We start from the raw sequence: 15,123 nt of genomic DNA, 5'->3' as shown, positions 1-15,123 counted from the left end.
CGATGCTGAGGGCATATTAAGATGTGGTAATATGCATCTTCTAAGTCCAGGAAAACCACCCTCATGTTCTTTTCCAGGATGGTCAGTACCGACAGCATTCAGAACCTTTTGTAGACCAAATGTTTGTTCAGGGCCCTCAGGTCCAGTATGGGGCGCTGCTGATAAGGACCCACTGGTCTGCAGACATTTTGTCTCAGCTCACCAGGGGGGCCAGGCGAGTCCTGAAGCACTCCGAGTCGTTGCTTCTTTTGGAAGGTATTCAGGCACTGTTTTTGAAAAGCCAGCTTACCAGGCTGGATGCCCGACTTGTATCTTTACTGGGATTTGTTGCCACAAAAGGACCGTTCCGAAGGTGACTGTTGCTGGGAAGGGGCCTTCAGCAGTTGATAAGGCAACCACTTGGCAGTTTTCTGCGGTTTGGTAGCCAATGAAGCATATGACATGGACCGTGCTGTGCTCCTTAATTTCTGAACTTTCTGGAGCATGTCATCAGTCTGATCAGAAAAAAGGTTAGAGCCCTCAGAAGGCAGGTCCTAGACCCTACCACAGGCCACATAGTTCAGTCCAGATGAGTGCAGCCAAGTGTGTCGCCTGAGCACCACAGATGTGGCCATCACCTTAGCTGCACAGTCCACTGAATGGTGAGCCAAATAAAGTTCCTGCTTCGCCACCTCAACAACCTCGCAAAAAATGCTTTTGCCAGATCCCTCTTGTCCTGTGGAAAGGACCCACCCGCTCCCACAAAAAGTTGTTATATCGGGCATTACAAGCCTGATAATCGGCCATCCTCAAGTGGAGGGCTGAGATGGAATAAAGCCTTCTCTCATAGGAGTCCAATTTTCTGCCCTCTTTGTCACTCAGTGCCAACTGGCTGTGACCCCTGGTAATTTGCAAGGACGCCTCCACAACAATCGAATTCAGGGTGGGATGATTTTTCAAAAAGGTAGTATCATCCTGCAATTGCACCCTGTAGAAATTCTCTAAATGTTTGTTAGGCTGAGAAAGCATCACTGGTTCTTCCAGTGACTCTGCATGACCAGCAATAACGCTGGGTTCAGGGGCAAAGCAGCCAGTACTTTGGACTCCAAATCAATAACGCTGAAGGTCTAGTTCTCCCTTTAGCTGGGTACCAAGGCTCACTCCCAAGGCTGAAGCCATTTGGTCATGTAAGCAGAGTACAGCTTGAAGTCCTCTGACAGAGAGACAGGCTTCGAGTCCAACTGTACGTTGAGCAGGGACAAGGCCAAGGAAACAACTTCAGAGTCTTGGGAGCTAGCACTGTTCTCTTACTCAGGCTCCGGGGGAGCCAAAGGAACTTGTGCCATGGGTGGCGAACCCGAAGGGGAGCCTGGTTTGCTATCCAGATTGTCCTGTACCGAAGTGGAAAGTCCTGCTGGCAGTACTTGGATAGGCATGGTAGTCTGTTTTATCACTGGGACCGAAAGGGACGGTTCATGATGCTCATTTTGATCCCTCAGGAAGTGTTGTGGTGAGTGGGAATGCAGCCTCCCTTTCGAGTGCGAGGGGGGTTCACGCCAACCCCTCATTGTTACGAGCTTCCCATATGTGGGACCATACAAGTAACGGGACCCATAGTGGGGCCGAACATAGTCCAAATAGTCAGACCAATAGTCCACCTGGTATCGATTGGACGACCCAGAGTCCCGGAGTCAAGCACCAGAAGAAGGCTCAACTTCACTCAAGGAGCGATATTCCGCTGCCTGGTATCAATCCGAATATGATTGATCGTGACGGCCCCAGGACCGATCCCATCTGTAAGTCGAGCAGCGTTCTTCCGACTCCTAAGGGGCACCACAGTCCCTCAAGAGGATACGCTCCTGTTGCTTTCAAGGGGCGACTGATGCCTAGGCAGCCACAACGCATCTTCTGCAGCCTTGGTGGGGGAATAGGCCTCCTCTTCCGATTAAGCATACCCCAGTTCATCTGTCACCACCAAAAGTTCTCTATTCGATCTAGCTTGATCATGGGCCAAGTCCAATGACTCCGCAACCACAGGCAGGCTAGGTTGTGCCAACACAGACAACTTCTGTATGGGATGATCCGAGGCCACTTTAGTCTTCTTGGCTACAGGAGCCTCCGATGCAGGAACTTCCTCTGTCTTCTTCCTCTTGGGTATAGGAGGGAGGTGTCAACCCACTGGCAAATCACGATGTAACTTCAGCTTCTTCTTTATCTTAGGTACCAAAATTACAGGAATAGAGGATGATTTCGGTATCACGGTAGCCAAACGCTGCGGAGGGTCTTCTGAGCACACCGGCTCACTCGATGTCATCAAAGGGACAACCTTAGGGGGTGTTGATACTGGTATCGAGCTCAGGTTCTCAGGCTCTACAGGGCAGACACACAATGCTCCGATGTCACCAATGAAGCCATTTTCATGGATCGCTTCAACGATAAGGCTTCCGACCAACAGAGAGCCAGGTCTCACAGGCTGTGCGCAGGTGAGAAGCCTTATTTTTGCGAGCCTGCTTCGTGAACTTCTGATAGTGAAGACAGGTCTCGACAATGTGGGATTCCCCCAAAGACAAGACACTTGGTATGAGTATTGGGGGAAGGGATCTTTGATCCACACTGAACACTTTTTTTGAAGTTAGTCGTGCCCGGCATAAACACTGAAGGCCGACCACCACGCTCCGTCCCAGCCAGGATCGGAGCTCCGGAAAAAAAGGAAAGTCTTTATAAACCAAAACACCAAGAAAAAACCGCTACTACATGAAGAAATAAAGAAAGAAAACTAAGATGCAGGGAGAACAAACAAGGGGATAGATAGATCCTACTTGTCAAGCTACAGACACAATGTTCACTGAAGCATGGATGAAGAAAGACTGAGGGGATGAGGGGTGGCACAGCCACGTATAGCTGCTGCGGGCAGGGTTCCCATCCAAAGCAGGAGAATTGAACTTCTTAGATTCCGACATGGTCTCTGTACAGGGCATAGCCCATTAGTGTAAAACACAGAGACCACGTTGAAGCAGCTCATTTACTTTCTCCCTCCACAATGTCTATCAGTATGTCCAGTAATTTTGTTAAGTGTCCATCCTAAGTTTTTGGGCTGGCCCCTAGATCCAAAGAAAAATCTGTCATGCTCTAACTCACATTCAAAAATTTTTGTAAAGATGCTTGATCTGTCCTTACAAAATTATATGTTAAATCATCTCTCATCTTCATGTTTTTTGAACAGTATGGTGAATCTAGCCCGGCTCAGATGAATGAATAATTTAATTACAGCAGCAAAAATTAACAACAGCTAAAAAGCGGAAATCCGAGTTAAACTAATAATACTAACTGGAAGTTGAAGACTGAGAATATTAAATAAGATGACATTGCCTAACATCTGATTTATTTCAATGGGACTACTTTGAGTCATTTTCATCAGTATGTGAGCTGCTATAGACACCTTTTAGTTATTCTAAAAGTTCTGAAACTATATGGGAACCAATTTGTTAATTCTTGGAATTTTAAATATAAATAGACTGTAGCTAATTTTAAACTGCTGGTAATTTAATTTGTGGTTTTGGTTTTTTATGTGAATTTTATTTTGGATAGAACACAAGATTGTACACATACCCATAATCCCATAAAGCAGGGATGTCAAACTGTGGCCCTTCTGCAGATGTTGGCCTACAACTCCCATCACCCCTGGCTATTGGCCATGGTGGCTGGGGATTATGGGAGTTGTAGTCCAAAAACAGGTGGAGGGCCACAGTTTGACATCCCTGCCATAAAGGCTAAAATCCATGAGGAAGACACACACCCTTATTTGCACAAGCCTGAGTTAAGAGCTATGAATTACTCAGCTCTTCCTCCTTTTGGCTCCCATGTGTACACATTCAGAGTTCTATGCAGATTGTCCTTGAGAATAATATCAGTATGCAAGCACTGCTAAAAACAAAACCTCATCTGCACAGAACCCATGGTGAAAAAATATTAATCCAAAACTGATTTGAGTCTAAATAAATCTCAATCTGTTCTGAAAAATGCCACTGTCTATTTGTTATTTAGAACAGAGTTTATTAAAGTACAGTCTTTTTTCTGCAATCTGTTACAAAAGCTATGAAATATCATGAAATCTAAGCATCCTGACACAAAGCAAGATATTGTGTGAAATCTAAGGTTTCTAGAAGATATGCTCACTGGTTGCAAAAGAGATGTTTGCTAACATTTCTGCTTCTGTCTCTTTCTCCTCTACCCTCAAAAATCCCCAAGAGTTCACTCATATACTTTTGGCCCCACTCCCCAACCACCTGGACCACCAACCACTAGAAGTGAGAAAACCTGTACAGGCAATAAAATCTACACAAATGCAGCTGGCTTTCTTTACATGTTTTCAGGTATCTGTTTTGCCAACTTCCCATTCTTCTGGTTTAGGGTACAATTTAGTACTGAACTGGAAGTATGGGAACTGCTACCTGGATACATCATCAGGAAGGAACACATTTCTTCATCTCTTACTATCTGCAACTTCTTTTGCATGCATCCATATACGCACATCCATATCTTCACATTGTGGGAAGATAACTGTGAGTTAGTCCCCATCCACAAGCTTCTCTTGTAATTTGGCACTACTGTACTAAAACTTCAAGGGACATGAATACATATTCTAGTCACAAAGGAACTCATTCTTGGGGAATGAGCATCACCACATATCTGAGAGACATTTGTGTGTCTGAGAACACACTAAACATGCATGCATCCATCCAGTTGTGACCCCAGGTGCATGGCTTGGCACAAAAACCCCTTAACTACTGCAGAAAAAGGCATCACTTGTGAAGTGTCCTAATTTAGAGCAAACAGCACAAGCTACAAAATACAAACAAAAACTCCTTAGAGAGAAGCTGACAGTTTGTAAGCTTGGACAACCAATTCAATGTTTGACAGGAGATAGACTGTTGCAGGAGAAAAAAGCCAAATAAGTGATTTGATTAAGTAGGCAAATATCTTCTTAGCAAAAAGTAGAATCTAAATCAGAAGCATGCATGGCTTAATATATTACATCTAAAGGTTATCAACAGTTACAAACTTCCATGAGAAACAGTAATCATCCATCAGTTTTTTACAATCCTCCCACATGATTTTGAAGAAAAGCAAGCTTGTATCACAAATATTCTATTTCTTTTTCTTCCAAAGCAAGGGTTTCCACAGAAACCATGTAAGAAAAAGGAATAATAATCAGGAAGCCACTGAATTGCAACTGGGCACAAAACAGATAGCAATCCTACCTTAAGAGAGGTCATTTTTGAATAGGGGAGAACACTCTGCCTAGTTGGTTTTATTTACACACAAACAATACAGTAATCAAAGTTTTATTATAGGTGTGGCAGATCTATGTTTCCATGACACTTCTTGATCTTGTTATTTGCTTGCTTCTAACTAGGGCTGTCTGTTTTTTTGCAGAAAACATTTATTTAATGGCAATCTCTGCCCTTAGTCCCCCCACCACACACAGCTATTTCATAGCTAAAATCTAGTCAATAAGTCTCATGAGAGCCATGAATATTAAGTACACACACAGGTTCAAAGCTAGTCACACAGGCAACAGGTTTACAGGTCAGATTATTTAAACACAGAGTTCAGTTCATGAAAGCATTCTACAACATGAAAACTGAAGTGCTCATGAGAGTCATTTTAGCCAAAAGGTTTTCTTCTGAAAACACAGGCTACAGGTATGTACAAACTTTACTACCATGGAAATAAATGTGAGTCAGACCCAAGACAGGAGGAGAGGGGGAAGAAGAGGATAATGTGCCATTTTCCAGGCTAAAGCCCAGCTGACATGTTTTTCAGTGTCTGTATCTCAAGAATGTGAAAGCCATTCAAAAGTGTAAGTTATAAGCCTGACAATAGTTTGCATATATTCTGGAAAGGTTGCTAATGTTGAATGTTTCTATGTACATTCTTTTCTATCAACAAAGTTCTGGAGTAGGTGAACTCGTCTCTCCCCCCGCCCCTCAACGCCCATTGTTATGTCTAAAACTACCCTTATAATTTTTTTTTATCTTGCAATGGCAACTTGCAGTTCCTCATTGGCAACTGTGACTGGCAGGGCCAGGAGTGCTTCTGAGTCAGCTGCTTAAACAATTCTCTCCCCACTCCATCACTATCGGGGTGTGCTGTAGAATGCATAGGGGCTTATCATTACACAGCTTGATTCCATAACATAGGAACAAAAGGAAACAAAAAGGGGACAGGAAACTGGTCCTTGTGTTTAGCAGCTGCACACAAGGGCAAACTATGGCTGGTGACTGGATCTGTCAGGGTTTGAGTCAAAGACATAGCAGCTGCACAAGGTGGGGAAAGCGCAGCAGAGGGTAGGGAACCATGTCCTCATGATCAGAATTACATGCAACACATACATGCTGTGGGGGTTCTAGTGCCGACTAGCAATACTATAGTACAAACATCTGCAAAGTTTAATCTATGGTAGGTAAAGGTAAAGTGTTCCAGCAAGTCAATTTCGACTCCTGTGGGTTTTTTTTGGTAGAATACAGGAGAGATTTACCATGGCCTCCTCCTGTGCAGTGTGAGATGATGCCATTCAGCATCGTCCTATATTGGTGCTGCCCAATATAGTATCAGTGGGGATTTGAACTGGCAACCTTCTGCTTGTCAGTGTTTGAATCATGTAAGCAGCTCTTCTTGAAATGCAACACCTACTCATATTACAAACTGTTACAACTTCAATAACTTTACGGGGAAACTGTATTAGGTAGCACTCTATAAGGACTGCATGGGATGACACTTTGCATGCCAATCAAAGTAGTGACCCTGGGACAGAAGCAAAGATAAACCAACATTGTTAACTCCTGAAGAAATACATAAATCTGAATTCAGCCTCTAACAGAAACTAACTTTCCACTGCTACCAGAGAAATCATCATCTAAAGTGCGCGTTTCTTACATCACAGATTAACACCCACCCACACTTTGCAGTTATGGCTGTCTGAGTTCCAGATGACTGAAAAGCAAAATGTGTGCTTCTATCTATCTATTTGATTTATATACTGCCCTTCCAAAATGGCTCAGGGCGGTTTACAAGTTAAAACTTCTTCTGCTTCTAAAAATATTAATGTTGGTGGATAAGTTCAGAAATCTCAAATGCTTGCTTATTACTGTTTCAATTGTACTTGTTTGGAAATGTTGCCTACTATAATTAGAAGTTAGACTAGAAGGTTTATCATTTTCATTCTCACAGTGGAGGGTTATTACCACTACCATACTTTTATGGGCTAGATCAGCTTTCCTTTTTCAAAACAGAATTATTATTTTTTTAATAGGAGTTGGGAACATGGGTTTTTTGACACGCTCTCAGACTGCTAAAGTAAAATCCCGAAAAAAAAGGAAAAAGCACTATGACATTTTCCTGCTCACCATTTATCACCATAAAGCAGCATCTCTTCAGTCTTTAAGACCATCAGTTACTTCAAAGTTCAACCACTTGTTTTGAAGATCTCAAATTAATGAGCCCGTAGTCTTTCAGAAAAGGTTGTAAACTCCGAAATTAAGACACTTTTGGTTTGCATTTTTTCAGTTCTTCAGGAGAATTTGAATGATTTTATTCACTTCAGTTCTAAAATCAATTCACTCCTGTGGCCAGCTTTAGTTTCAGTTTTGATTTTTTTTGTCTGAACAATTACTTATTGATGATATTGGCATCTAGAAGATCTTTCAAGAGGAAAAATAAAATACAACATACATGGAAAGCTAGTAGTAAAGGCATATGTGTACCTTTTTGAGGAATTTCTTTTACTTATATTAAATATTTGAATATGTTCACATTACTGAAGTACCTGAGTTACATATACAAGGTATGTGTATTACACACACACACACACACACACACACACACACACGCGCGCTCGCACCTTCCTGACTACCAGCTTATCCAAGTCTAATGAATGGATCTAAGTACATATGTATGCTATCAGTCATGTTCCAACAATAGTAGAAAAGTGTACATACACTCACAAGTTAACCCCAAATCTTTCACTCTGACCTCCGAAGTAAGTTCGCCCTCATCTGTTCTGCTAAAGTCCCTTCTTTTCTGCAGGGTGATATACCATAAGTACAGATGGAAGCAAAAGGAGTTATACTCCAAAGGAATGTGCTCATAATTCCTTCCTTGTCTGCCAGACATACAAAGATTGGGTGAAGTAGAGCAATGAATGACAATCACATGCAGAATATATAATCTGCTCACCTTCCCCCCGCCCCTGAAACCATGGCACTGGTACATAGATCTGGGCATGTGTACCCACTGAGAAAATGGTTTGTGTAGTCAGTTGATCAGGTGGGGTGTGATTCAGAATAAGCCTTCTCTAAAGATGACTGGCTCTTGGCTAGATCACCTGATACACTTACCTGAAGACACTGTGAGGAAATGTGCAAACCCATCCTGTTTTCAGTGTCCCAGATGTCCACGTATTGGAGCAACATTTCAACAGGATTTATTCGTGTAAAACCCAATATGCATAGATCTAAACTGTGCAGTCACTTCTAGGTTTTGTATGGGATATCAATCATGCAGTTCAAACCAACCTGTGTTCGATTTTATGTGTGTATATGGCATTCAGGCATTACACCTATTTATGCCTATGCACAGATGTCTGGAGTGGAAGCATGCTGTAATTCCCACACAATGGGAAACATATCATATCTTAAAGCCGAATGCAGCAACTATTCATTAGGGGTTGCACTTATTTACACAAACCAGCAGAGATCACCCCATGAGCAGTTCCAGATGCAGAATTCAGTTTTTAAAATGTACGTACATACATACTGAGACCGACCCTAGGATTCAGTACAGGGATAGTCATATGGGAGCCTGCTTTTGCATTATTGATTGTTTTCCCTCAAATAATTATATTCTGCTACAAAGCAACATAATATATTTGTGACTGAATAAGCACCAGATTCCTTAATCTAATATTAGTAAAAAAAGAGGTGTAGGTGAAAAAATACCAAGGGAAGATATAATATTAGTATATACTCCTAGTGGGCCAATTTTCCACAATCTGTGTTGGCAGATCCATATACAGCAGGTACCATGACTAAGTTACACAGTTGTCCAAATCAGGTTGGTTTTTTGAACATATACTGCTTACCCCAAAACTCAAGTCACATCTCATGTTTGTTAGACCATTATAAAACAGGAACTTCAGCAAGGCAATTTATTTCAGCAAACATTTCTTTATTTCTTTGCCCTGTTAACTTGGCAAAGAGGCACCTTTTAATGTGGTGATTCTCTTTATTTAGCAGGGGGAGAGTAACTGGCCCTATCCACCCCCAGCACAGTACCTCCAGTGACTGTTGCTGGTGTCTATCTTATGTTTCTTTTTCGATTGTGAGCCCTTTGGGGACAGGGATCCATCTTATTTATTTATTACTTTGTGTAAACTGCCCTGAGTCATTTTTGGAAGGGCAGTATAGAAATCGAATTATTAACAACAACATAATATTAATTCAATCCTGCAAATAAAATGCCTTTTGATTCTGTCTTCTGTACACACCTTGCCTAGCTATTCATAGCCATTTGAATTAAGAGTTTAGAAGCTGTGTTGCTCTTTAAATTGTAAATTAAGACTGCTGAAGTACCTTTAATTTATATAACATTGCTATAGCAAAAATATTTTTTTACATTTAAAAAGCATGACGCTTTTTTTTATTCAACTCTTCTCCGAAACAAAATTAAGCACATTCTTTCCTATTGGCAGAGAATCTATTACATGAATTATCTCAAAAATCAAGTTTATTTTGCAAAAGAGAGAACAAAAATCAGTTTAACAAGCTCATAACAATATCTGTCACATTACCTCACCAGATTATCTTAAGTTTTACATGTGAGTGCATTAATTGAAGTGTGTGTGCGCGAGACCAGGCTCACAAAAATAAGCAGCTGGCTTTCTCCATAAACCCTCAATATGACTATTTTCTACAGAAAATAGTCACACACAAATTATGACACAAATATCTGATCCAACACTACTTGTAGAAAATCACATAAGTGATTTATTAAAGAAGCTAAGGGAAAATGTATTTCCACATGTTTTACTTAAAATTATTTAACTGTATTTATGTGTTGCAAAACAGGTAACATGCTAAAAAAGCTATATTATAAAACTGAAATTTTATTTAATACTGCCATGATGGGCAACACAGTACTTTACAGAATATTAAATAATTTGGTACTGAATTATTTAAAAAGCAACTCCATAGCAACTATGTTACAAATGGAGGGCTCATGAGAGATTTATGGTAGCACAGGAGACAGTTTTGTACATTTCCTTTTATAAAGGCAGACAAATGCATGGTTCAAACAAAAAGACAACATGAAACAATGGGAATGACTTACCATTCATGCTGAAAGGCTAGTTTTTGGAAACATATTGCTAGTAATATTGGTCCAAGAAATGAGTTGTTTAATCTCTAGAGTAGAAGCATTGGTTCTATAAAACACAGCTACTAGAACCGGAAGACAAACCAGTCCATGGAGCTTGAATTCATTCAGGCAGGCTGAGATGGAAAAACTATCCAATAAAAATACCAGCAGTGAATAGCAGATCAATATTCAAACAGTGATGCTCATTAACCACTTGTTTTTGAGCAAGCATTACCTATATACATCTACAGCAACCAAAATGGCAGAGAGAGAGAGAGAAAGAATATGCTAGGATGTTTTAAGATGTTCTCAATTATATCAAGCATGGCTTGTTTCCATAGCAACCTTAGAGAAGAATTATCCATCTACTTGTACCCAACCAGTAGTTTTTCCTAAAGCTTTAAAATCAACCATAGGAAAGGCAGCATACCTCTATACATTTTAGAATCCTATGGTTTAGTCTTTCTTTCTGAACACACAGCTTGCAATTTTATTGTGGAAGCTATAGAATAGCCATTAAATGCTCAGAAAGCACTCTTAAAACCACAACTCACCCCCCTTATAATTTATTACTGTGCTATAAACAAACCGATTCAGCCAACCTCTCATTTGTATACAGGCGGACCGCATTGTATGCAGATAACGCCTATTTGAAGATGTATACCCCTGCACGCACAGGGGCGATGCTGCCATCCCGAGGCAGTTGGAAATCAGGGATCCCCTCTCCCACCGATCCCCGCACTAGGAAATCGGCATACAACAGCACACCTGGCCGACTCAGTGAATTTTGAATAGTTTAAAGGGTCTGTGCCGCAGCATGGTGTCCAGGCAAATGATTTGTGTGGGGGTGTTATTGGCAGCGTTTCAAAGGCAGCCCCCCAGAAGAGATTCCCAAGCAGCCAAGTTCTTTTCACAGAAAAGTTGGGGAAGGGAGGCACAGCCCCTTTCCATGTTGGGTGTTCATGCCCCCACAGGCTTGCTCATGATCAAGGCCAGTCACCAGCATCAGTCTTGGCTCAACTGAGAACCTTTTTCAAGGATACGGCTACTTGATCCAGCACTCAATGGCAAGGCATGAGAGTGAAGGGCCACAGGGACACCCCCAGGGAACTCATGAGAAGGACCACCAGAGGGGAAGGGAAAGAAGTGCTACAACAAATCTGAAATGATGCCAGATGGCAGGACACCCCCTTCTCCCACTAACACCTCCCTCACACGAGTGCCAGGCCATGGGTGCTCTAAACACAGCAAGAATGTTTTCTGGATGGCATTAGTGGTAAGTGGTACTCCAGAGACCACTTTCCTTGACTTGGGAATTGTAGGCAAGCTGCTGATAAACCATGCTCCCTGCCAACTCCAGTCGACTCCTCCAGTCGACCCAGCTGCCCTGGTCAGGGTAGCAGAGCAAAGTTCCCTCTCCTGAGACTCCCCGTGCCTGCTTATCTGCCCATGGCGCACAGATGGAGCGGACCTGGGTTTTTTTAAGTTTGTGTGAATGCAAATGTGTGGTCCTGTTGGCGCACTCCATAGCTGTGCGCACAGCCAGGCTATGGCACATGGGGTGTGAGGATGTTCTCTGGGGTGCATGCAAGGTTTCAGTGGGATGGGGGGGGGAGATAGTGGAGATTATTTTCTATTTTTTAAAACAAAGTTGGGGGCTCCATGATAAGAGAGCCCCCTTGGGTTCATTGGTAGTTAAGTGGTCGGCTCAACTTGTGAGCTTGTAGTTTGCAGGTGGGTATCACCCATGACGGGCATAGCAAATGCCGTCTTATACCCAGTAGACTGGCCCTATCAAGAGAGTGTGAGTCCACTGGGCAGCAAGCTGCTTGCGGTGGGTTTGTGATGGGTCTAGCCAGACTGCTCTGCTGGCATCTACCCTCTTGACATCTTCCCTGGTCGTGGTGGGACAGATCCCCCAGCATCCTTTGTCCTCCCCCACAACTACATATCTCATTCTAGTGAATGTGGGTGTCCCCCTCGCACATTAAAAGTGGGATTCCATCCCCTCTGAACCCCAGGAGTTTGAGTTAGCTTGGTGCTTTCAGTGTGGGTGTCTACTTTGCGGGGGTGGTGCTATGGCTAGCAGAAGCAACACTAGCACTGCAGGGCATTTAAAGGGCTTGAAAAGGCCTTTCCCTGCCAAGGGCGGGCAGAATGCACCAAAAATGCACGATCGGTCTCAGCACAGCCCCTGGAGATCGTGGCCAATCATGGCCAAGCCGCTGATGAGGTGACACTTTGCCCATAGTCTGGCAGCAGTCCTGGCTGGGAGGCCAAGAAGCAGGGAGGGGCTCCTTCTCCTGGAACTGGAGTTTTGCTGGCTGTGGTTTTTTGAACATCTGCGGCATGAATTGGAGTTAACAACTGTAACCCCAGCCATGATTAACTACAGTTACCCTATACGTCTGAACCTAGATATTATGTGGTATCATTCTGAGGGGGGCTTCCAGCAAAAAACATGGCGGTTGAATGAAGCAGTCACCAGGAAGAGATCTAGTGCCTCCGGTCTTGTAACTGCTGCTCCTGCAAAGTCACAGTGTAAACTAGTGTGCAGGGGGAGGGCACACTGCTGCACACATTTTTTAAGAGAGAGGAAAGGGAATGCCTGTTGCCACCACTAATCAACGTGAAACTTCAAGAACTCTGCATGTCCACCACCTAAAAATGTCAGAAAACTCCATTTTCGACATTTCAGAAGGGGATTCTTTTGGAGCAACACGTCATGACAGAGGATCAGTTTGAACCTTTTAAAGCAGTAGTCTAAACTGCATAATTATTGGCCATTTTGGATATTCTGCCTCCCGTGTGATTATACAGTCATGCACTCTCACTTCTCTAAACATGATGAGATGCCAGTAGGATAGTTTGTTTGACTCAGACCACAGTGTCATTCCAAGCAGAACTGCAGGGGTGGGGAAGAGCACTAGCTTGAGAAATTGATGACTCTCTGCCCCTCCATCCCAAAACTATAGCTGTTCTACATTTTCTCTACATGAGAATCTGGTGGAGAAATAAAATGGCTTTTCAGATCAGTGGTAATATGAACAGTGCTCCAGTGGTCAGCATTTAAGTGCCCTATCTGTGGACCTCACCTCAATAACCCCTGCAACTCCCCAGCAGCCCTGGATACTGGGGAAATCCAGGAAAGGGGCTATTTCCCCAATTGTTATAGCCTCAGATATGAGGGCAAGTGGGGGCCTAAATCAACCTTGCCTTCTTCCTGACTTCCTAACTCAGAGGAGAGGAAAGAAACAGCCTCCGCATCAGCTGCTTCTCTCCAGCTTATGAGGTTAGCATGACAAGCTATGCATGCATTTAGCAGTTCTCCCAGTTCTTGTGAGATTTCAAGATCTTGCTGGGAGCTGCATAGGGTTCCACTGCCCTCCTCATTTTTCTTGGGATTACCCATGGAAGGACATCATGATATAACCTAGTTCCCAGGGCATTCTGTGGGGGGGGGGGAACTGGTTGAATTAAAAAAACCACACATTTTATATCCCGCTCTTCCTCCAAGGAGCCCAGAGCGGTGTACTACATACGTAGGTTTCTCCTCACAACAACCCTGTGAAGTAGGTTAGGCTGAGAGAGAAGTGACTGGCCCAGAGTCACCCAGCTAGTTTTATGGCTGAATGGGGATTTGAACCCGGGTCTCCCCAGTCCTAGTCCAGCACTCTAGCCACTACACCACGCTGGCTCCATCAAATGATTCACTACCATCAAATGATTCACTACCAGTGTTGCTGCTGCCACTGCCAGCAAGGCAATGGCATAAAATGCTCAGTGGCAGAGCATTTGCTTTGCAGGCAGAAGGTCCCAGATTCAATTCCTGCCATCCCCAGGTACAGCTGGGAAAGACTCCTGCCTGAAACCTTGGAGCGTCGCTGCCAGAGTAGAAAGGAAGAAGGGAGGGACAGCACAACAATAATTTATTGTTGAACAAGTCCCAACACATTTTGAGGTAGAAACCTTTTCCTCAAGGGCATATAAAATACAAGCATACAGGTATTAAAATATCAGGATATACATAGTCAGAAAAACCATGTTAAAAACAGACAATGCAAAGCCCAAGGGTGTAGCTATAGTTGAGTGGATGGGTTGAAAACATCTAGGACCCACAGCTCCACCCCTCCCTATTTACTTCATTATCTCCTTCAATCCGAGGGGCTGCCAGGGAAAGTGGCAAACATGGGCCCCCTCTCCCCTAGCTACACCCCTGGCAGAACCACATTAAGAACTGACAAAAAAACCCAATAGGACTAAACCAGCAGGACATAAGAAAACTAATATAGGAGGTCCTCAGTATCTGTGGATTTGTGTATCATGGTTGCTTCCAAGAGACCAGGGGATTTGAATTCAGCACCCCTACCCTAAATAGATTGTGATTTGACAAGCAATTTGACATATATTTAGTTTTTAAAAGACCACCCACTATATTAAATTTTTAAAAAACGTTTTTCAAGTACCTAGCCAAGTGGTTCAGCTGAAGTGTTTTTTTGGGCGGGGGGTGGGGGGACACTTAAATGTGTTACTGAAAACACATTCAAAGCTTTATGTAGAAATAAAGTTTTGTTATTCAAATCAATTAAAATATATATGCACTTGCTAGTGATAATCACCTGAAAAAGCATTACATTGCAACTTTGAAATTTCCAAGGTTGCCTAACATTGTATTGGCATCCATGCATTGTGGAAAATTTTCCTCACCCTCATACATACCATAAAGCC

General features: G+C 42.9%; 1 protein-coding gene across 6 annotated transcripts in view; it reads right to left on the bottom strand.

Annotated features, from left to right (window-relative positions):
- Positions 1–15,123, bottom strand: part of PRKACB (protein kinase cAMP-activated catalytic subunit beta) — a 120,492-nt gene that overhangs the window by 34,731 nt on the left and 70,638 nt on the right. The window contains exon 1 of one of the 6 annotated variants that reach the window (XM_053243211.1): positions 10,369–10,669. The exons of the other annotated variants lie outside the window; for them this stretch is intronic. Coding sequence (XP_053099186.1) covers positions 10,369–10,375 — 7 coding nt within the window. The 5' untranslated portion in view covers positions 10,376–10,669. Of the gene's footprint in view, positions 1–10,368; positions 10,670–15,123 lie in introns of those variants that run through there. 6 annotated transcript variants of the gene reach the window in all.

Source organism: Hemicordylus capensis, chromosome 4 (genome assembly GCF_027244095.1).
Source record: "Hemicordylus capensis ecotype Gifberg chromosome 4, rHemCap1.1.pri, whole genome shotgun sequence".
In the NCBI taxonomy this organism is placed as follows: domain Eukaryota; kingdom Metazoa; phylum Chordata; class Lepidosauria; order Squamata; family Cordylidae; genus Hemicordylus; species Hemicordylus capensis.
The sequence above is the reverse complement of the archived record's forward strand: the minus strand, read 5'-3'. Positions and strand labels throughout refer to the sequence as shown.